This window comes from Triticum urartu, chromosome 6 (assembly GCF_003073215.2).
Source record: "Triticum urartu cultivar G1812 chromosome 6, Tu2.1, whole genome shotgun sequence".
NCBI lineage: Eukaryota > Viridiplantae > Streptophyta > Magnoliopsida > Poales > Poaceae > Triticum > Triticum urartu.
Genome location: NC_053027.1, coordinates 484,109,603 through 484,133,681, shown reverse-complemented (window position 1 = coordinate 484,133,681; position 24,079 = coordinate 484,109,603). Strand labels below are relative to the sequence as shown.

The window sequence follows — 24,079 nt, the reverse complement described above, 5'->3', positions numbered from 1 at the left end:
GGTCACGTGGTTGATATGCAGGAGGATTTTAAGAGGCCGCGACATGGTTCTCAATTAGTTTTAAGGATGGTTTTTCGAGACCGCCATGTGTCATGATGGTTTAGTGAGGGATTATTTTGCGGCGAATTAAGTATATCACCTTTGCTATTTTTGGAGCCGATTCCACGTGTGTCAGTATTTTTCCAACACCATTGCAAAATCTGCAGAGAAACTTGATCCCTAGTTTGCACCAAAGACAACACTGAAAAATCAACTAATTTTTAGGATAAGGGATCTACTAGATGAGCAACAGTGGTTTCCTAGAAAAAGATATGGGATAGGGATCTGCTACGAGATGCTCTTAGAGTCTGTTAGAGCTGCGGTAATGATGGCAATGCACCTTCGGATCGAGTGTTTGTAGTTGTCGTTAGGTGGGCTATGAAAATGAACATTATTGTTGTTACTTTTGTGTTCTTTGTATTGTCATGCTGTTTGATGAATAGATCGTAAGTGTATATTTTTTGCTTTTCATAGGGCAGGATTTACTTTGTTTTTCTAAAACAAATTAACACATTCGTAGCTACGCAAAAATCAGGGTTGCCAGAGTTGCCACCTGAAGAAAGTCAAGTGATCGAACCGCATATGTACTAGGCTACTAGCTAGCCTTTGTTGGGGCCGAACACCCCCACGGCGGAGCCAACCGAGGCGAAGGCGGCGACGAGCAGGCAGGTGGCGCGGAAGGCCTGAATGGCGAGCCACCGCGTCGTCCACGGCGCCACCTTGTTCTGCGCAAGGTACATCTCGACGGGGAAGTGGATGTCCAGCGGCCAGAAGGTGAAGGCGCCGATGAGCCCCACCACCTGGTTGAAGTAGGGGTACCACACGGCCATCGCCGTCACGGCCACAACGTACGCCGTGCGGAAGCACAGCCTGAATACGTTGACGCTGCGCCGCCAGCGGAGCAGCGGCAGCTCCACCTCGACGGCCCAGGCCTCGGCTCCGAAGCGTCGTTCCACGAGCGCGAACGCCGGCTGGCTGTACAGCTGAACACATACGTAATTCACGAGCGGCGTCAGGTCAGGTCGCGGTTGCACGCGGCACATACATAGGATAGTAGTAGGTGCTTGCCTGGTAGCCGCCGAGGAGGTGGAGGACGACGGAGAGGTTGGCGAGGTCGATGAGCCAGTAGGGCTCGCCGAAGCCGGTGAGGAGGTTCCCCGGCGTGCCGTCGCCGAACGCCGCGTAGCCGAAGCACCCGCAGCCGAGGTAGAAGAAGGTGGTGATCGCGATGCTGGCCCTCGAAGCCTTCTTCATCGTCTTGCTCTCCGCCGGCGGCGACCTCAGCGTGTCCTGCTTGATCATACCGTGTCAGCTCGGTCCCTTACGCCGAGCGCATGCAATCGCACTGGCATTTTGTGCATATGCAAATGCATTCTGACCTACCTCTATTTCCAGCAGCACCAAGGTGTAAGGGTAGGCGAAGGCGATGTCGCCTAGGGACTGTGCGACGCGCCACACCTTCTGCATCGGGGATACCAGGGGAATGCCTCCGATTCCCCCCATGATCACCCCATTCTCTGAAGAAAGGAATCGTCACATGGCCGATCATGTGTGCGAGTGCGTCGTGCTATCTGTTACTGTTACGCACGTACCGATCACCTTGGCGGCGCCGAGGCCGAAGCCGACGAAGGAGTAGAAGAAGGACATGACTGCGGCGAAGACGGAGAGCCAAGCCATGTTGTGGAAGTCCGGTATCTGCGACAGCACTGCCTGCGCGAGGCCGAACAGGAGCATGTAGTAGACGTCTGAGCCCCCGGCGGCGGCGGTGGAGAACGGTGCGCCTCGGCCTTCCCGGCCGTAGCGATTCGCTTCATGAATCGCCCTGATAAACCAGAGATTGTTACAATAGTTAGCAACAATCTATAAGGGAGGGATGTGGAGTATCTGCTCCCGAGCTCAAATGCTCACTCATGAGCAGTACAATAAAAAATAGTTAAAAATCAAAGAATTCTGAATTTCCTTTGGGGAAAACTTTGACAAATGTTTTGTATATATGCTTGCAAAAATTCAGCACGAATAACATTCGTGGAAGTCGTGGCAAGAAAACCAAATCAATGCTCCAAAAATGCTAGTTTTAAAAACATTTAGGACTGCTAATTTTTTTGCATGACTACCACGAATTGTTCTAGGGTCTTCGACTGGCTATTCTACCTGGATCACCACAATAGTAGGCAATATCTACACTGAAAAACTCTGCTAAGCTCTACGAGTTGCCCAAGATGCAACATGCAGTGGAAGGTCTGAAATGCACCTATTCTTCAAATGTCATGTTGCTCGTCGCGTGTGACGCGTAATGTCCATCTCAACCCTGGACAGGCGGTGGAAACAACCAAGCTGGAGTACTCTAGGGGCAGAGGGGATTTCCGGTGGAGCAGTGAAATGCAATTTTTTTTTGAGAAATCGGTGAAATGCATTCAAATCGGAAAGAACACCAACGGCGAAATCACTCTGCTGAGCCGACACTGACACTGAGAGACGAAATCTAGGGGCGCAAATGGGTTTAGAGACCCCAGCAGTCCTATCCCGAATATGGCAGTTGAACTATTATAATAGGCTTGGCTCTATAAAATGGGCTTATCTTGGGCAATAAAACGAAAATAAAGAAGAGATTCTTATTTTCAAGCGGAACTCGAATGGGCTGCTAGCAGATTTGTTGGGGATGTAGCATGACTACCAACCCATCGAACACCTCTGGTAGTCCGCACTACCGTTGAGTTGCCGGCCTCTTTATAGCCCTTCATCATCTTCCTGATTCTCTGAAAAAATAGGAAGATGGCGTGACTTACTCTCCTCATGCTTGTCATGATGATCTAAATACTCTCTATATTTGAAATATATTTAGGTAGGAAGTCTCCCTCCCCTCCTGGTGATTGTTTCGAAGAAAACGCATCCTCAAACTGCAATCTCCCAGTTCAGTTTCTTGGATGATTACTTTGTATAGGTCCATTGAGCTAGTCTGAATATTGTTGACAATGCTCAAGCAGTCAGATGCCACCAAGTGCAGGTCGGCCGCTGGCGCCATCCTCTCCGACGTCGCCATGGTCGTCGAGTGATAGGAAACAATCCCCGATTATGGAAAGCCACACAAATGGCTCTCCCAACAGACGATTTTGATACTTCACCAGCAACATTTAGCTTCATGGTACCCGTAGCCCCGCCTATTCATTTCTTCCTGCACTTGCATTGGTAATTGAGTTATCGGTGGTTTCTCCGTGAATTTCAACTCAAGCCCAAAGCTCTTAGATCAGAAGGTGGGGAAAGGGCGACAGTTCTAGCACAACATATTCATTGCTCTAGGAGGCACTTCTCTTCGGAGCTCATTGATATCTCGATGTAGTATGGGGATTTGAGCTCATCTAGATTACTTTGTGCTTCAGCTCAAAAACTGTACTCCCTCCGTACCGGTGCATAAGTCACATTATGAAAACCAAATAATCTTAAAACACTTAGGCGCGGTGCATTAACTACCAACTTTGTTCCCTGTTTTTTGTCTTGGAAAAAGAAATCAACCAATAGGAGACGTGGGACGTGTATGCATCCAATGACTTGCGACTACTTATCATAATATGCGGTGGTCAATTCTCTGCATGCAATAGTATTAATTAGCAAATAAACATCAAGTTCTCTCGTTCCCTCCCCCCCCCCCACCTTGGTCGTGGTGCACAACCTAAGATGACTAATACGCAGGAAGTACGTGATGTATGGGGGTGGGATGGGGCCTCCTTACTAGTTGATGCAACCTAGTTCTCATTGTCGGTCCCTAGACTTGCAATTGAGCCATTTCTTCTCATCATAAGACGAAGTGGGCCATCCCTTCCTACTACCTTCACGGGACTAGGTGTGGTGTCTTCCTCCTACTCCCTTTGTACCGGTGTATTAGTCATCTTAGGTTCTCCACCGCGATCAAGGTGGGGGAAACTTGATGTTTATTTGATAATTAATACTATTGCATGCAGAGAATTGACCACTGCATGTTATGCTAAGTAGTCACAAGTCATTGGATGCATACACGTCCCATGTCTCCTATTGGCTGATTTCTTTTTTCAAGGCAAAAAACAGGGAACGAGGTGGGTAGTTAATGCACCTCAGCTAAGTGTTTTGGGTTATTTGGTTTTCATAATGTAACTTATGCACCAGTACGGTGGGAGTAATCATTCATCTATGGTGCTTCCTTCAAAGTCCTTTTGCATGCACAAGTGCTTATGGCATTCTCTCTGGCCCCTACCACCTTTTCATGTCCCTTCCTAGAAATGAAGCAGTGTGTATCAAAGGGGGGCTACGTGCTAATAAACTCGTCCCACATCCAACCTCCATAATTGAATTGTGACTTGTGCATGTTCCCCCAGCTTACAATCTTCATGCATGTTCCCTAGAAGACCACACCATGTCACAGAACTAGGGCGCCCTCTCGTATTTCACCGTGAAGGAATGTATGTCAATGATTTTGTAAAAATCAAGATTTTCGTTCACTTTTACATAGTCGATGCCATCCACACGGAGCACATATTGATCTGTTTGTCCTTCTACATCACTAGTTCCTCTATCTAGTATTAATCCCAGATGGCAAATGATGTGTAACCAGACCATTAGATTTTTCAGTTGTCGATCTTGGGAAGCCATGGGGTGGAACATCATGGGACTAGCCTCCTTGAGTCACCACTAGTCACCCAAAAAGTAAAGATATATGAAGATGAAATTCTTCCTAGCCATGTGGTGTTTGAGTCTACATGACATGCTCCATGCGGCCTTCATCGCCTCAATGAAGGAATGCACACCAAAAGGATGCAACATATGCATGCGCACCACCGCTGATCACTCCACCCTCTTGCATAGGCTGTTCAGATATTCCTCAATGACACAAACATTCTCGAGTTCATTGTTGTCCAGGTCCAGATTCTTCATCATGCCATCAAGTGTCACAGAAGATCCCGAGGAACCAATGGCCGCAACCCTTGATGCACTCGCCGACATAACATGGCCAATGTGACAATCAAGATTCAACCAAATCCTAGACCCTCCATGTGACACCAAGGCTAGGTGGAAGGACCAACTGACCCCATGATCAAACCAATTGTATTTGCGAGGGAGAGAAGAGGCAAGGCTAGGAAAATTATAGAATAAATATTGCGTAGGACGAAGATTGCCTCCGGCAGAGTCAAAGAACGAGTCAGTGTGTTAGCTTTGAATTGAAATATTGGTCATCAATCAATTAATCATTCATTTTTTCTTATTTGGTATTTTCACCGAGGCGTGTTTCTTACAAAGGACAACCTGGGTAATTGGCAGAGAAGTAGGAAGTGTTATTTTTGTCCACCTGAGAGACAATTAAACCCCTCTTTCAATGCGCCTTTTCGTTTTCTATATGGTATGTCACCAAGGTCGCATCCAACTTGTATTTGCCTTGCAATGTTGCCAATATGTATGGTCGGTGGCTTGATGGTATACCACACAAGTTTGATGCGCTTATAACGGTGAGAGTGTCTGCCTTATTATGGCCGCTATGGCTATGTAGAAAATGACATGGTTTTCAATGGTAAAATATAAACTTATCACAAATGCAGGTTATATGTACACATTGGCCCCGTTATCGTCTACTCTCCAACTACTGGAGCACTAACCATTCTTCACGACAGTGTGTACACATTTGAAGCGGGTGGCCAAGGATTTTATTTACCCCACACAAGTAGATGCATAGTCTACGTACCGATAGGTCCTCCACCCGCTTCGCATAAGCATGATTTTGGTCTAGTATGACTTTGTTGTTGCTGCCATTTTTATTATTATCATGTGGGTGAATTAGAGTTTTGTTGTGTGCATCCTAGTCATGTAGAGACTGGTTATATTCACATTATGCTTTGTGTCCAGTTGATGCAACATTATAAGTAAATAAAAGCATTAATTTATGAGATTTTTTCATTTGGCCAATAGTCAGAAATTTCTTGAACATGGTTGCCAGATCAAGCAATCTCTCTAACCTACTCCTATATCGCTCGTCCTAACCCTTAATCTTCTGGTGAGCATCCGCATCATTCCACCTAGCCCACCTCTGACTCTAGATTCCCTGGCTAGAAGAAATAGAGAGGAAGAGAAGATTTTTTTCTCGAAAGAATAGACCGTGAGCAAAAAGGAAGCAACCACCTCAGTATTAGCATTGTCATAAATTTTAGATTTTTTGTAGAATATCTCACATATCCATGAGATTTCTTGTCATGCATTATCTCGGTGAGATACTTTAGCTAAAACATTCCACTTGAGTGCAAAGGTGAAAAAGGTGGTGCCAGGAGATCCCCTTTACCCGCCAGTGAGAGCGCGGATCCTGGCCTCCTCCGCTCGCTTTGGCAATGGGGGGAGGTGGGGATCTCGTTCCTCTGCATCGGGCGTGTAGATAGGGTAGCTTTAGGTTGTGTGGCGCTGATTTGTGGTTGAGATCGCTGTCACTCTGCAGGAATAATTCTACCGCCTCTTTTCCTCCTTGCTGGTGCTGGTGGTGCCGACATGAGGGCGGCATTGCTCTCCCATTGATTTATGTATCGAGTGGTGGTTTGTATTCCAGGTGCATCGATGGCTCCAACACATTGTGGCATGTTATTGAGCTTTGGGCTGGTTGGCATTGCTGCAAGGACGAATTGGCCTTATGATTATCATTCTTCCCCTCCTCTTCATTGTTGCGCAAACGAATCCTCCATTGGCGGCAAGGAGGTGGGGTCCTAGTGTGTAGGGGGTGGATATGTGGTTTCCGACGAAGATTCCTTGGCAACGATGGTTTTCTCGGGGTGCTAGTCTTATGGCCGAAGTTTGAAGACTTCCCGGTCTCCATGGTCGTCTTTACAAGGTGCTGGCTCCGGCAATGGGGCGACGGCGGCGGTGATGACGCGCCTTCAACTCGCTTCGGCGGAAGCTGTGGTTGTTGTGTGGTCTGCAGACCTTGCTGTAATTTTATTTACTTCTGGGGTACTCTAAACTACTTTGGAATTTTCAATATAAACTCTGGTCCTTTCTGCAAAAAAAAAAGCATTCCAAAACTTTGTAGAGCCCCATTTGCACTTCTCGAATGTTTGGATTTTTCAAGCCATACCCAACATTGACAGATACAACCCATAGTCAAGACAAATGGGGCGACCAACCTAGGTCCTTGGAGGAGGAGAGACCAAAATACAAAATTCTATAGTCAATTAGACGAGTAGTGCTAAAACTTCACGGAAACCGGCATACATCGAACTCATGCAACACCTTGGTTCGGGCGTGCAAATACAACGCTTATTGCCGTCATATACAAAATCGATGCTAACTAGGCATGCCGACATGGCATGGGCCTGCTGTCAGCCACCGGACGACAAAAACAGGATGTGTGATCCCTTATTTTGTAAAAAAAACCTCATAATTATTTTTCTCATGGAAAAGCCCCTGGTATGGGTGGGTCATGTTGTCAAGGGCCCACAAATAATGTGCAAAAGTGGTGAGTTGTGGCCAGCAGGTGTGTGTACCAAGCCAATTCACACATAATGTTTCATGTTCTAAGTGGATATGTCTCCTATATATCCATTGAGTCTTGCGGGTTGTTTAAATAAGAGGATTATAGAGAACTAGGTCTTTTTAAACGTGATTTCTGTTGTGACCACCTAAAAACTTGTTTGGATCACCTAACTAAAACGTGGATATGCACAATTGAGTTTTATAAACGGTTTTGCTAAAGTAGATCTAGATGTGCCATAAGTATTGCACATCTAAGTCCTATGTCATTGATCTTGCGCAGAGATTCGTTTGGGTATTCTTTTTCGTTTCCTTTTTATGCTTAATTGAGTCACTTAGATGTGCAATAACTAGGGCACATCTAGATGTGCCTTATGTGCCTTAGACATACCGTATAAAAGTCTAAAAGGCCAGCTTTTAGGAAAACTCATTTTCTAAAATCTTTCAACTAATTCCCTGTATCCAAACAACCACTTAAGCGGGCTACAGTCCCTATGGACCATTTTGCACTATTCTTTTAAAAAAATACAAAAGATATGCAAGTTATAATAAAAATAAAATAAAATGCAAAATAGAAATGAACACCTTTAAATACTACATAATTATTTTATTAAAAGCATGAACATTTATAACTTATATTAGCATTTAATTACATAGAACAGTATGAAATTACTTTGATACTTTTATTAAGTATGAAAACTAATACGGGAATAATTTTACAATTTACAATTTAATTATATGGATAATTTTTGAATTAATACATGAATATATTTTTAATGTAATATATATTATTTATAACATAAGATTATAAAATTACATATATTTATAAATTTCTACAAAACTAACGCAGCTGTGTGGGGTGGTGGGCACGTGCACCTGATGACTGCATGTCGATGGATCGAATCCCAGCCAACTATTTTTACATTATAAGAATGTTTTTTAAAGCATGAATATTTTTATATAGTACATTAATATTCTGTTAAAACTATGAACCTTTTTCAAATTATATTAGCACATATTCAAATACAGAGAATAATAAAAACTTTCTTAAAGCATGAACACTTTTATATACTACATGGATATTTTGTTAAAACTGTGAACATTTTAAAACTTATAAAAGCATTTATTAAAGTATATAGAAAAATTTGAACTTTCTTAAAGCATGAACGCTTTTATATACTGCATGAATATTTGTTAAAACCGTAAACAGTATTAAGCTTATATAAGCATTTATTGAAATATACAGAAACATATAAATTACTTTGATATTTTTATTAAATATTTGTATTACTACATGAATAGTTTTGTAATTTATAATTTAATTATATGGATAAATCATAAATTAATATGTCATTATTTTATATATAATTTATTTAATTTATATGTATATTATTATAACACATGATTATAATTGACATATATTTAATAATTTCTAAAAAATATATTACAGAATGTGTGCAAACTACAACCGACTTAAGATTCAAAGAATACATAATAGACATATCCACATAGCCCCTAAAAAAAAGACATATCCACATAGGACATGAAATGCTCCTGGGTCGGGTGGTTAGCTGCACGAACCCATTTTTTAATTATTTGTGAGTCACTTAAAGGTGCACCCATGCAGCCAACTACTATTCATATTGACCGGGTTTCTTCGTTAGGCCTTGTTCGGTTCCTTCAGATTTGAAGGGGTTTGGAGAGGATTGAGAGGGATTAAATCCCCCACAAGTCAAAATCCCCCACAAGTCAAAATCCACCTCAATCCGGGATTGAGAGGGATTAAATCCCCCACAAGTCAAAATCCACCTCAATCCTCTCCAATCCTCTTCAATCCTTTTGTGGGAGGGATTAACCGAACAAGCCTTTAGGGAAAACGTTCGAGGTGTTTTCGCAAAATAGCAGGCCACACACCCTGCCTCCACCGTTTGGTGGATCACAGCGGGCCCCACATCATGCTGGCGCACCTAGTAATCGTTGATGTACCCGACCACGATTAGCTTGCATTTGCACGCACCCGACCATGATTAGCTTGCATTTGCACGCCTGATCCAGGTTGTTGCACCAACTCATTGTGCCACAAGTTTTTGCACTAGTGTCGCACCCTTCTTTTTCAATTATTTGTGAGTTGCTGACAGGTGTGCCCATGCGGCCTAGTACTATTCATATTGATATGTTTTGGGGGCTTTTTTGTGAGGAAAAAACTCTAAAGCATTTTTTGTAAAATAACAGGCCACACGTCCTGCCTCTGTCATTCGGTGGCTGACAGGGGGCCCCATGCCATGCTAGCGCACCTAGTCAGCGTCGATTTTGTATCCGGCCGTGATTAGCACTGTATTTGCATGCTCAAACCAAGTTGTGGTAGTCGTTGTATACCGCAAGTTTTACCACTAAAGTGTCCATTTCCGTCAAGTTTTAGCACCAGTGGTACAATTGACTCCAAATTATACTAGTAAACACTAAATTATTATCCAATACATCCCAAACATTATTAAATATGCGGAAAAAATCAAAGCCTCAAAAGTATTGGTCACGAAGTTCGAATAAATCATTGAGTGAAAATGGAGCATGGAAAAAAAAGACGAGAAGACATCCACTGGGCAAGTGGAAATCCCTTTGAAGGAAGCTATTCAGAAATAGCTCGAACGGTTTTCCCTTCGACAACAAACTCACCTTTCTCCTATTTTAATTTTTAATAGAAAGGTTGAAATAGATGTATTTACTTTCTACGTCAAATATCCTTTTTTTTCCTAGTTCTACTTCCAAGCGTATGATACCCCGGGTTGTGTTTTTTTTCTACCAATATGGGCTTTGCCTTCACCAACCAAAAAAACTATCATTGGCTCACTGTTGATTGAAAGATGTGGAAAAGGTATGTAATGCATTTTGGTAGCGTGCTTGTTGGGGGAACACAAAAAATGGAGCATGTACCACCTAAGAACGAACTAATCTGATTTGGTGGGTGGTGACTTGGGCTGTGAGAGACTGGCATGAGCTCTTGAATACGCTAGATAAAACCAAGGGCATTTCGGAAGTGCAAATCAAATATTAAACTGTATGTAGGCAAATGTACAACTAGTGTCATTATTGTGTCTATCAGTAATTACTATAAGTGATGCTATCTCAATACCAAGTGCCAAGTACAAGTACAACTAATCGTTGAATCTAACTTTAAATTATACTCTGAAGTTTCTAAAAATACACTTGTCTAATAATACACTAGAAATCACTATTAGATTATTTCTTAGACAATAAGCTTTGGAGATCTCTAGCATGATATTTATAGTGACTAGCTAGAGGCCCATGCGTTGCACGGAACATCAAGATGCATTTATACGAGCTGTTTATCTCGTGGGAGACGAAGATGAATGAGGGAAGGCCTTATCTACAAATGTGAAGAGGGATGCAGGTATCTTTTTACAAAATTGTCATAGTTTGCTTTCTATCTGTCAGATATAGATCGGACGGTTTATATTGCAGGATGGCAGGCACACCCTCATCACCAACTCGGTTTTTTAGAAGAGTTATAGTGAAATATACTAGGACACATGCATATACAAGCAGTATATATATGTGTACACTATATACTGTACGCAATTGTCATAAATTGATTCAATAAGAATGTTGTCATCCATACAATATAAATTTAGAAGTAACAAATGCTTTAGTGGTATACATTATAACTGAATAGTAAAATAAAACATAATTTATTTATTTAAACTATTATGTCGTTAATTATGTGGACTAAGTAATAAAACTAAGTTCTACAAATATAAATTTAGTGCAAAATGATTATTTTAATTTGCACAGGATCAAAAGGTTGCTAGGAACCTGAATGGCCATTCATTTTGGTCTGAAAATCCAAACATTTTGAAGATGATTGGAACACGACATGACCAGACAGTGTGCCAATGAAATAGAAAAAAAAGTGTTTTTTGGGTGCCGAAACAAGTAATGACAATGTGTGGCATAGTCTAGCTCTAGATTAAATTGCATACACATTTTATCTTATGCAAAGCACTTTGCTTTAAACTCTTTTTGGTTAAGCGCTCATTCACCCACTACATTATTGGTTATATTACACTAGCCACTAGTGGATGACCTCTAGACTCATGAAAAAGTCCATCACTAAGCCTTTGACACTAGTTTACCTTTTCGGCCTTGTTTGACATCATTATTCCTTACCATGTCATAGACGACATGAAAAAGGCCATCACTAAGCCCTTGACACTACTTTACCTTTTCAACCTTGTTTGACATCATTATTTCATACCATGTCACAGACGGCATGAAAAAAGGCCATCACTAAGCCCTTGACACTAGTTTACCTTTTCGGCCTTGTTTGACATTATTATTTCTTGCCATGTCAAAGACGGCATGAAAAAGGCCATCACTAAGCCATTGACACTAGTTTACCTTTTCACACTTGTTTGGCATCATTATTTCTTAGCAAGTCATAGACGGTATGAAAAAGGCCATCACTAAGCACTTGACACTAGCTTACCTTTTCGGCCTTGTTTAACATCATTATTTCTTGCCATGTCAAAGATGTCATGAAAAAGACCATCACTAAGCCATTGCACTAGTTTACCTTTTCGCACTTTTTTGACATTATTATTTCTTAGCATGTCATAGACGGCATGAAAAAGGCCATTACTAAGCCCTTGAAACTAGTTTATCTTTTCAGCCTTGTATGACATATTTATTTGTTAGCATGTCATAGACGGCATGAAAAAGGCCATCATTAAGCTCTTCACACTAGTTTACCTTTTTGTCTTTGTTTGACATCATTATTTCTTAGCATGGCATGGTTCTACATTACAACCAATAAACTCGTGTGGTTGTCACACAGCACTGAGATCATATATATGTCAAGTACTATGTTTAGATATATTTTACCTCATACTAGTGGCTGTGGTGAGAGTGTACACCACGCCACTCCCAAACAGGCTGATGCTAAGGAAAAATCCGCTCAACATCTGTCTCTTCTCACCTGCGCCAATGTAATATTATGCATATCAAAACTCAGTCGCTATCTGTGCATAATCTGTAGTGTTCACAAAGCTAGCGATCTTTAATTTTGCCCTGGAAACTAACAGCATTTATAGACAATTGATGTCATTAAACACAACTCACAGCTGGGACCAATATATTGTTTCTCATGAAAAGTCCTCATTGTATTTTTGGTCAAACTTTGATCACTGACTTTTTACTATCAAAATATAAGTTACACACCATAAAATTTATACCATTGGCTTTCTATTCGAAAGAAGTTTCGAATGGTATTATTTTTAATGCAATAAAACTTATGTTTTATTAGTTAAATTTACTATCAAAGTTTGGCATAAAATACGATAAGACTAATAAACTCGACAGAGGAAGTAGCTAGTTATGGTTATCATCACATCACCTAGGTAAAACTTCACGGCGTCCATGTAAGACTTGTTCCTGACGCCGCTGCCACGCTCCGGATCTCCTCGAGAAACGTAGCATTCGGCGAGCAGGGAGGACTGCACCACGGTGACTCCCGCGAAGAACACGATGGCCGTCGGCCCGCCGACCCAGCCGAGTTGGGCCACGCTCCACGCCAGCGACAGCACGCCGGAGCCGACCACCGCCGTGATGATGTGCGCGGACGCCGTCCATACCGTGCCTGTCCATCCAAAACTCAAATAATCAATCAATCAAAATTTCCGATGGTATTCCTCAAAAAAAAAATCCGGCCGTAGTAATTTAGGCCCTATTTGTTTGGGTTTTTACTTCTGCTTTTGAAGTTTTTCCACTTTGACAAAAAAACCCACAAAAGCTCCTAAATAGATGCTTTTAAAGCTTTTATGGCTTTTGATGAATCGATATAACAACATTTAGCTTCAAAAGCTAGAAAAATTCTAAAAGCACATATTTAGGAGCTTTTATGGTTTTTTAGGGCCAAAGTGAAAAAGTTACAAAAACAGAAGCAAAAGTCCAAATAAACAAGGCCTTAGACTAGAATCCAGAGTGCACACGAGCAAGCAATTGCATGTTGGGGAATTGTGGCTGTTCGTCTCGCGTCGGTCGTTGTTGCTGCCGGCCGTGTCCAGAGTGCAAATGGCGCTGTCAAGTGAATGCGATATTACAACAATCCTATCGAGTGGTGGTGAGCAGGGCCGGTCCTGACTTTTCAAAGGCCCGGGGCGAACGTAAAAAGTGGGCCCACTAGTGGGAAAAATCAATTATATATTAATATAAAGCATAACTTTTCTTTTGGATTGAAAGTTCTAGAAGATTGCATTACCAAATAACGTCTCATAATACACCATGGGTAAACAGGAATGCACATGCTTGTCTTGGCAACAACCAACAAAGTCTTAATTCTTATATACCAATGAGGATAGGATTCCTAACACCGGAGAAAACAAGATAAATACTTTTGAGGCAACAATTTTACAGGAAAGGAGCGGGAACACCTGAATTTGTCAAAGGTGAAATGGAAGAAATCCAGCTATCCAATCCCAATCATATTAGATCTTGGTATGATCCTCATATCCTCAAATGAAGAGAAGATCGGTCAGGGAATCGCTGGAAAACCCAAAAAAACAGTACAAAGATGAAGCGCAAAAGGACTGGGAGATTGCAGGAACTTTGTGAGCTGTTGACCCAAGAAAATTACAATTTGCAAAGCGAAAGTACTATGCAGACGATACTTAACTGGCCGATCGATGGACGATGCTTCATCCAGCGGTTCTACTTCAGTTTGTCCTAGGAATGCATGGTTAGATTAGTAGGATCATGCAAGAATCGGCTGAGCACTGTCGTGTGTGTAGCAGCGCTCTTTGCAAAGAGACTAGCGGATGAAGTGTTGCCTGATGCCGCACACTCGATGGGCATATTTATAGGGAAAACCATAGGGAAGTGAGATAGAGAAATTAATAGTGGGTCAAAGAAATCGGCTACTTATTTACTAGCCATGATGTGTGCTTTGGGAGTAGGAGCGCTGGAGCGGGATGAGGAACGAGAAGACAGACAAAGAATTCAGTCTAGAGAGAAGAAACGGCGGTGGCGGCTAGATGGAACAGAAGCTGGCTGCCTCCTCACGATTCACCTATATAACATTAGTAAGTTAGATTAGGCTATAGGCTTTAAGAATGATGGCCTTTTTCTGTTACTATGGTGACTTGCTCGGTGCATTTGTTTAATAAATGTTGGGCTGTCTAGTATACCTAGTGTATATAGATGCCCAGGGTCGACCCCCCATCAGGCTGGGGCCCTAGGGCGTCGCCCTTCTTGCCCCTACCCAGGGCCGGCCCTGGTGGTGAGTGGTGACCCGTCTGCTGGCAGTTTGGCCAATCTCCAGCGAGCGATTATGCGGGTATGTGGCGGACATGGATGCTCTCAACGGAGCTAGCCGGTGGATTATACACCCCATGGCAGATGGTTTGCCGTATACGATTTCACATGCATGAATAAACCAGGCGCCGTCTGCCAGAGTGGTACTACCATGAACACAACGAAGTTCATCCCAGACGTTTCAGGCATGGGGATTTCTAACGAACGGGTGAAATCAAGATATGTAATCTTGTGACGGAGCAGCTGATTAGACAAGAGGGCCTACCGGTTCTTTTGACCGGATGCTCCTCGGATGAACTGCGAGAGGACTCCGGGAGCTTCTCCAGCAGCGGCCCTGTTTGGGGGTCGCCACCCCTTCCTCCCATGGCTTCTCTTTCTCCTGTTTTCTCTTTGGAATGTTTGTCCGGGACATTAGTGCCAGTGAATGTCAGCTACTCATATAGGAGTATAAAGAAAAGAAAGATTCCGCTGTCACCAAATCCCTCGCGATGGTTGGTCTGGCAGTAGAATAGAATAGAACAGAACCCTACAAATCAAACATCAAAAAGTTGCTCTGCTTCGGCGCTCCCGATCCAGAGTCCACCACATCATCTCGTGGACCGCAGGCAGATAGTGCAAAGGCATTTGTGGCATTTGATCGTCAGTCGTGTCCTCTACCGTTCCGTGCAGTGGCTGCTCTGTGAGCATGTCAAAATCGATCTACTGGACTCTGTCTACTGAAAAACAGCAGAGGAACTGGTGTTCCACTCAAAATAAAATGGCGGTTGCATCGTGCGGTACTCACGGGCAACGTGCGTGCAGGTGTTCAAACATAGTGCTAGGTCTACCTGCACCGATCAACCATTTTTCTTAGAATTAATTTCATTTCTTACACCCGTGGTTCACGCTTACGACAGAATTGACCACAATTTGAGAAAAGCCTCAATTTATAATCCCGATTGATCACACTTGTGCCATATTTTAGGCTATGCACCTCCCCTGCACATCTATGTTGATTGACGGATAGTGAACCAACTATCCTATGCGAGAACCGTCCGAGCTAATGCACATATGTGTCAATTGTGTCACAAGCCTGAATCATGCCGGTAAACAATAGAATTACTAACTCTTTTTCTTAAAGAAACCTGCGAAACGTTGATGACGTTGGCGCTGGAACAATAAGATCGATTCGTTGTGAAGCAATCAAGCCTCTAGTTGTTGCGTCGTCTGCTCCCCGAACAAATTGTCAAGTGCAGTTTTTCCAGTTATTTGCCTCGCATAAATTGACTGCTCCTGAATATTTTTTTTGTCGGTTTGTATACTTTTGTGTCCGCAGTTTCCCGCTCTGCATGGAAGCCTCTGCGCCAAAGCGATCCGAGTGGCCACCCACTTGAGTTCGGACTTCGTCACGTCATTACCGTACATTTGAAAAGAAAAAGGTGCATACGGAGTTTCTGATGTTGTTGCCCTTCCCTCGCCCGCGACCGACGGGCAGGTGATGCCTGTGAGTGACATGACCATTGAGCTACTTGTGGTGGCACCTACTCCAAATCCAAATGCTCTTTTCGTGAAGGAACTTTGTGATTTGCTAGTCAGCGTGAAGGTTGCTAGACCTGGTTTGGGCAGATCGATTGCTTGCCTCCTGATGGGGACGTTAATAAAGAGCAAACAAAAGAAGATGGGCAAAGGCAAAAATGATGCCAAAAGCAAGGTGTCTATGGCTGCTTGATGGATGATTTTTGGTCTCTCGGCTTGTCCTCTTTGTTTGGGTTGTCGTTGTGGGTTGGGAGGTGTTTGATATCTTTTGTCGAGGTGTTCTCGTGGGGAGTCAGTTGACGTAGTAGCAGTGTCGGGGTTTGTGGATGTTGTGTATTTGGAGAGTTTGGCAGCCCACCTGTGCGGTTGTGGGGTTTCATGTTGTGGGAGTAGTTTCTTCGTGCTTCTTCGTTTGTATTGACTTTCGCCAGGTTTTTCATAAATTAGTTGGGCAATTCTCTTCTTCTTAATTAATCGATGAGGTAAAAATTTTGCCTCCATTTCAAAAAAAAAGTGCGTACATTTGAAAAAAAAATCATAAATTCGAAAAAGTTCATGAGTTTTAGAAAATACATATAGAAGATCACAAATTCAAGAAAAAGTTCACGGATTTGAAAATATTTTATGAATCAAAAAGATATTTTTGAATTTGAAAAAACACACAAATTTGGGAAAGAAAAAGGAAAGGAAAAAAGCAAATAAAATTAAACAAAAAACCAAGCGAAAACAACGAAATAAAACGGCCCGGTCCTAGGATGAGACACTTTTGGGCCGGCCTGTTACGCTCAACAGGAGATCAAGCGTAGGCAACAGTGACGGAATAAGCTTGTAACTATTGCCATAAGCGCTGAATAGGATTTTGGGCGTTTGGTAGTCTACAGCTCTGGAGAAAAGCACCTTTCGGCCTGGCTCTGGGGAAAAACACCTCTGGACCTGACTCGGGGAAACACTTAAATCAACCGTTTATTTCTAGAGCCAGGCACGAGCGATACACCTCGAGCTTAGGTCATGCCACTCACCTCCCTAATCACCTAGACATGATCCCTTCTATTCTACACATGGTGCTTCGATTCGAAATAAGTTCTGCACGAAAAAGATGCACATCAGCGTTATGTTCCATTCAGACGGTCGGTCCTAATTTCATTGAATGTATATCTTGAATTTCGTGCTAATCTTTGCAGGGTTTTATACAAATTTCAGCAAAATCATCGCATTCGGTAGACCGTTTGAATTTTCTTTGACCACTAACTTCTTTTGTTGTTTCACACGACTGTCGTGTGCATGTTTTCTGTTTCGACGATGGTTGACGAGTAGATCTACGTCTCCAATTATGCCCACACAAACATGTTTATGTGTGCATGTTATGAAAACCAATGAATGTTGGCAAATCTTCGCACCCGGTCGACCATTTGAAATTTTCTTTGACCACTAGCTTCTTTTGTTGTTTCACACAACCGTCGTATGCACGTTTTCTATTTCGACGATCGTTAACGAGTAAATCTACATCCTCTATTATACAGCACAAACATGTTCATGCGTGCATGTTATGAAAACCGATGAATTTTGGCAAAAATTCGCACCCAGTCTTTGAAATTTTATTTGACCACTAGCTTCATTTCGTTGTTTTACCCAACTTTCGTGTGCACGTTTTCTGTTTCGACGATCGTTAACGAGTAGATCTGCATCTTCTATACCACAGCAAAAGTAAACCTAGGCGTACCAGTACCACCCCCTTAGATATTAGGAAAAAAAAAAGAGCTTGTACATCGGCAAACTGCTGCTAAGAACTGAATTAATTAGGGCGAGTCTACCCAGCCATTAGGAATAACTGCTTTCCTTTCCATATTTAGTCGTTTTTCGAAACGCTAGCTATATTTCTTGCCAATCTAAATTACGAAGACAACAAATATGACATGGAATTCTGAGGTAAGAAATATGAGCGTAAGGCAAAGTGGGCAAGACTATTAGTAATAACATAAGCTGATACATCCTTTAATATGATGGGGCCCTTTATTGATTCCTCCATAGTACATGATGAAAGTATATATGAAAGTAAAACGCAGCAAACTAACGAGGCCAAGGTGCAAAAGGGAAAAACATAAAACTTTGGGTTCCGCCTTCAGATTTATCACACTGAGAAAAATTAAGGATGCGCGGCACTATCGATACCGATATTCTGACCACCTCCGGTGCATCCACCCTTAGGAGGATAACCATAACCAGGTCGAGGACCTGGAAACCAGTTGCCGCACGGTTCGTCTTCCCAGCTAGAGCTTGAGCCAGCGGTGGCAAAGCCAGACCCAGCGAACGCAGTGCGGCCTATCTGGGATGCACCACCCCGGGCACTTGCATCGGATCCACTGCTGCCACCCTCGGCAGTCACGTAGACCTCCTCCATCTCGTGTGCCCTGTGCGCTGGCTAGCCCAATGCTCAGTAGCACAACCAAGCTCAGTGAGACAAGCTTAATGGAAGCTATTATGAGATCGTAGCTAAGTGCTAGTAGTAGATGGGATCGGTTGATGGTAGATGAAGGGAATGCGTGGGTTTTTATAGGGCTGAGGTGATCTTGCAAATGCTATTGCTAGCGGTGGGGAGAAGCCGATCGACCTGCATGCCTGACCTAGTGGTATTTCTTTTATGTCAAGCGGATCGGCTCAAGGTGAATCTAGGGAGGTTTCCTTGGCGAAAAAAAGAATCTAGGCCGGTTTGACCGAGTGGACGACGACTTGGCAAGCTGACAGTAAATTGGCCAGTCTTCATTGTACTACTCCCTCCGTTTATTTTTATAAGGCCTTTTAGACATTTATAAGACAGCATCTAAAACAGTTTAATTTCAGCTGTTCTAAATGACTTACAAAAGTGAATAGAGGGAAACTTATTTATTTTGAATTTACATTGTACTAGTAAATGTAGCAACTAGATGCACATTTGCTTCCTTCTGGGCTACGCCTATGTATACATGCAAGGTTATGTCTAAGGGCATCTCTAACGCCCGACCCTCAAAGGCTCAAACGATCCGCATATATGCCGACCATGTGGTTCAAACGTGTTGTGCCATCCAACGCGGGCATCTATCGATCCGGCGAGTGGTCTGGACATATTTTTCCCCGCAAGCCTGAGTAAATTCCTTGAAACCATCACATTTGTGGCTAGGGTACTCCATGACTATCGCTTTTGCCAAAAAAATCACAAAATACCATCACTTCCGTGTCAAGTGAATAACGAAATGCACTAAACCAGCTTCGCGCCGCGACTAAGTGAAAAACAACATCCCGGGCCCACATGCCGAGAGCCATGTGGCTCGGACAAACGGCCATGGCCAGACAGTCGTTACCGTTGTCTCGTTAAATCAACGGCGCGTGTGGGAGGGGAATTTCATCCAGCCGCTCTTTCTCTTTCCTCAACTCCTTCCCCTCCGGCGCCGCAGCTGCCGTCGCCGCCTCCGAACTGCACCACCAATGGGAGGTACATGGTTTCTTGGGATGATCTGCCAACCTCGTCTGACAACGATTTTGTGACAAGCTAGGTTAGCATATGCTCCTTTCTCACACTTCTAGGGTTAGGGTTCGAGGGAGAAGGGGAATTTATGTTCTAGATCGAAATTGAAGCCATTTTGCTTCTGTTTAGCCACCTACGACCATGGAGTGCATGAAATGGTGCGGCCTAGCTTTGAATCATGATGCTAATTGCCCCCCTTTCCTCGTTCGCCTCGTGCCTCTCCCGTGAGAGGCCAGCCGAACCCTAGCCGCCACCTCTCGGGCCCCCCCCCCCCCCCCCCCCCCCCCCCCCCCCCCCCCCCCCCCCCCCCCCCCCCCCCCCCCCCGCCGCCGCCCGGAGGCGCCCCCGAGCAAAGGCCGATCGGCATAGGCAGCGGCAAGGTCTCCTCTTCCTCCTCCTAGTGCGGTTCGCGACACGGGAAGCGGCCACTCGGCAAGGAGTCGTGTTGTGGCGCGGGAGGCGGCGGCGCCTGGCGTGCGGTGGGGCTGCTGTGGCTGCGGGGCGGTGGATGATGACGCACAAGTATAGGGGATCTATCGTAGTCCTTTCGATAAGTAAGAGTGTCGAACCCAACGAGGAGCAGAAGGAAATGATAAGCGGTTTTCAGCAAGGTATTCTCTGGAAGCACTGAAATTATCCGTAACAGATAGTTTTGTGATAAGGTAATTGGTAACGAGTAGCAAGTAACAAAAGTGAATAAGGTGCAGCAAGATGGCCCAATCCTTTTTGTAGCAAAGGACAAGCCTGAACAAACTCTTATATGATGTAAAGCGCTCCCGAGGACACATGAGAATTATCGTCAAGCTAGTTTTCATCACGATCATATGATTCGCGTTCGGTACTTTCATAATCTGATATGTGGGTGGATCGGTGCTTGGGTACTGTCCTTACTTGGACAAGCATCCCACTTATGATTAACCCCTATTGCAAGCATCCGCAACTACAACAAAAGTATTAAGGTAAACCTAACCATAGCATGAAACATATGGATCCAAATCCACCCCTTATGAAGCAATGCATAAACTAGGGTTTAAGTTTCTGTCACTCTAGCAACCCATCATCTACTTATTACTTCCCAATGCCTCCCTCTAGGCCCAAACAATGGTGAAGTGTCATGTAATCGACTTTCACATGACACCAAGAGGGATGACAACATACATCTCATCAAAATATCGAACGAATACCAAATTCACATGACTACTAATAGCAAGACTTCTCCCATGTCCTCAGGAACAAACGTAACTACTCACAAAGCATATTCATGTTCATAATCAGAGGGGTATTAATATGCATAATGGATCTGAACATATGATCTTCCGCCAAGTAAACCAACTAGCATCAACTACAAGGAGTAATCAACACTACAAGCAACCCACAGGTACCAATCTGAGGTTTGGATACAAAGATTGGATACAAGAGATGAACTAGGGTTTGAGAGGAGATGGTGCTGGTGAAGATGTTGATGGAGATTGACCCCCTCCCGATGAGAGGATCGTTGGTGATGACGATGGTGATGATTTCCCCCTCCTGGAGGGAAGTTTCCCGGCAGAACAGCTCCGCTGGAGCCCTAGATTGGTTTCGCCAAGGTTCCGCCTCGTGGCGGCGGAGTCTCGTCCCGAAAGCTTGCTTATTGTTTTTTTCTCAACGAAAGACTCCATATAGACAAAAATGGGCATCGGAGGGCCACCAGGGGGCCCACGAGGCAGGGAGCGCGCCCAAGGGGGTAGGGCGCGCCCCCACCCTCGTGGCTGGTGGGTGGCCCCCCTCTGGTACTTCTTGCGCTCAGTATTTTTTATATATTATGGAAATAACTCCCGTGAAGGTTCGGGACTTTTGGAGCTATGCAGAATAGCTCTCTAATATTTGCTCCTTTTCCAGCCCAGAATCCCAGCTACCGGCATTCTCCCTCTATGTAAACCTTGTAAAATAAGATAGAATAGGCATAAGTATTGTGACATAATGTGTAATAACAGCCCATAATGTAATAAATATTGATATAAAAGCATGAAGCAAAATGGACGTATCAACTCCCCCAAGCTTAGACCCCGCTTGTCCTCAAGCAAAAGCCGAAATCGAAAAATATGTCCACATGTTTAGAGATAGATGTGTCGATAAAAATAAAATACAGACATGAGGGTGCTACCTCTTGAGCACTGCGTTGGATTTCCCCGAAGAGGAGAGGATGATGCAGCAAAGTAGCGTAAGTATTTCCCTCAGTTTTTGAGAACCAAGGTATCAATCCAGTAGGAGGCTACGCTCGAGTCCCTCGTACCTACACAAAAACAATAGCTCAACGCAACCAACACGCTTAGGGGTTGTCAATCCCTTCACGGTCACTTACGAAAGTGAGATCTGATAGAGATGATAAATAATATTTTTGGTATTTTTGGTATAGAGATGCAGAGTAAAAAGTAAAAGCAAAGTAAAAGCAAAGCAATAATAAAGTGATGGAGATTGATATGATGATAAAGAGACGCGGGGGCCATAGGTTTCACTAGTGGCTTCTCTCAAGAGCATAAGTATTCTAAGGTGGGTGAACAAACTACTGTTGAGCAATTGACAGAACTGAGCATAGTTATGAGAATATCTAGGTATGATCATGTATATAGGCATCACGTCCGAGACAAGTAGACCGAAACGATTCTGCATCTACTACTATTACTCCACTCATCGACCGCTATCCAACATGCATCTAGAGTATTAAGTTAAAACAGAGTAACGCCTTAAGCAAGATGACATGATGTAGAGGGATAGTTTCATGCAATATGATAAAAAAACCATCTTGTTATCCTCGATGGCAACGATACAATACGTGCCTTGCTGCCCCTTCTGTCACTGGGAAAGGACACCGTAATATCGAACCCAAATTTAAGCACTTCTCCCATGGCAAGAACAACCAATCTAGTAGGCCAAACCAAATTGATAATTCGAAGAGACTTGCAAAGATAACCAATCATACATAAAAGAATTCAGAGAAGATTCAAATATTATTCATAGATAGACTGGGTCATAAACCCACAATTCATCGGTCTCAACAAACACACCGCAAAAAGAAGATTACATCGAATAGATCTCCACAAGAGAGGGGGAGAACATTGTATTGAGATCCAAAAAGAGAGAAGAAGCCATCTAGCTACTAACTATGGACCCGTAGGTCTGAAGTAAACTACTCACACTTCATAGGAGAGGCTTGGATGATGATGTAGAAGCCCTCCGTGATCGATGCCTCCTCCGGCGGAGCTCCGGGACAGGCCCCAAGATGGGATCTCGTGGATACAGAAAGTTGCGGCGGTGGAATTAGGTTTTTGGCTCCTGTTCTGATCGTTTGGGGGTACGTGGATATATATAGGAGGAAGAAGTACGTCGGTGGAGCTTCGAGGGGCCCACGAGGCAGGGGGGCGCGCCCTAGGGGGGTGCCCTCCACCCTCGTGACCGCCTCGTGGCTTTCTTGACAGAGGGTCCAAGTCTCCTGGGTCTTATCTGATGAGAAAATCACGTTCCCGAAGGTTTCATTACGTTTGGACTCCGTTTGATAGTCCTTTTCTTCGAAACCCTAAAACATGCAAAAAAACAGCAATTCTGGACTGGGCCTCCGATTTATAGGTTAGTCCCAAAAACAATATAAAAGTGGAAAACAAAGCCCAATATAGTCCAAAACAGTAGATAATATAGCATGGAGCAATCAAAAATTATAGATACGTTGGAGATGTATCAAGCATCCCCAAGCTTAATTCCTGCTTGTCCTCGAGTAGGTAAATGATAAAAATAGATTTTTTTGATGCGGAGTGCTACTTGGCACAATTTTAATGTAATTATTCTTAATTGTGGTATGAATATTTAGATCCGAAAGATTCAAGACAAAAGTTCATATTGACATAAAAATGATAATACTTCAAGCATACTAACTAAGCAATTATGTCTTCTCAAAATAACATGGCCAAAGAAAGTTCATCCCTACAAAATCATATAGTTTAGTCATGTTTCATTTTCGTCACACAAGAATGCTCTCATCATGCACAACCCCGATGACAAGCTAAGCAATTGTTTCATACTTTAGTAATCTCAAACCTATAAACTTTCACGCAATATATGAGCGCGAGCCATGGACATAGTACTATGGGTGGAATAGAATATAATAAGGGGGGTTATGTGGAGAAGACAAAAAAGGAGAAAGTCTCACATCAACGAGGCTAATCAATGGGCTATGGAGATGCCCACCGATTGATGTTA

General features: G+C 43.4%; 1 protein-coding gene across 8 annotated transcripts; it reads right to left on the bottom strand.

Annotated features, from left to right (window-relative positions):
* Positions 1-479: 479 nt before the first annotated feature.
* LOC125514415 (probable amino acid permease 7) lies at positions 480-15,256 on the bottom strand. 8 transcript variants are annotated; one of them, XM_048679734.1, is made up of 9 exons: positions 15,101-15,217; positions 13,956-14,590; positions 13,784-13,888; positions 12,920-13,162; positions 12,409-12,502; positions 1,632-1,861; positions 1,423-1,556; positions 1,108-1,329; positions 480-1,022 (listed from the first exon to the last, which is right to left on the bottom strand). In XM_048679734.1, the coding sequence occupies exons 3-9, from the start codon at positions 13,806-13,808 to the stop codon at positions 639-641; spliced, it is 1,332 nt and encodes a 443-aa protein (XP_048535691.1). In that variant the 5' UTR covers positions 13,809-13,888; positions 13,956-14,590; positions 15,101-15,217; the 3' UTR covers positions 480-638. The 8 variants fall into 8 exon arrangements, with proteins under 8 accessions (XP_048535691.1, XP_048535692.1, XP_048535693.1 ...); XM_048679735.1 differs by having other exon boundaries at positions 13,784-14,067; positions 14,193-14,590; XM_048679736.1 differs by having other exon boundaries at positions 13,784-14,067; positions 14,198-14,590.
* Positions 15,257-24,079: the final 8,823 nt, after the last annotated feature.

Excerpts from the sequence above, each read along its gene's own strand:
- LOC125514415 (XM_048679729.1), bottom strand. The coding sequence starts at position 15,200 with ATGGGAGGAAGGGGTGGCGACCCCCAAACAGGGCCGCTGCTGGAGAAG. Across the intron at positions 1,330-1,422 it reads TGGTGCTGCTGGAAATAGAG|GACACGCTGAGGTCGCCGCC; the intron begins GTAGGTCAGAAT and ends ATGATCAAGCAG. Across the intron at positions 1,023-1,107 it reads ACCTCCTCGGCGGCTACCAG|CTGTACAGCCAGCCGGCGTT; the intron begins GCAAGCACCTAC and ends GTATGTGTTCAG.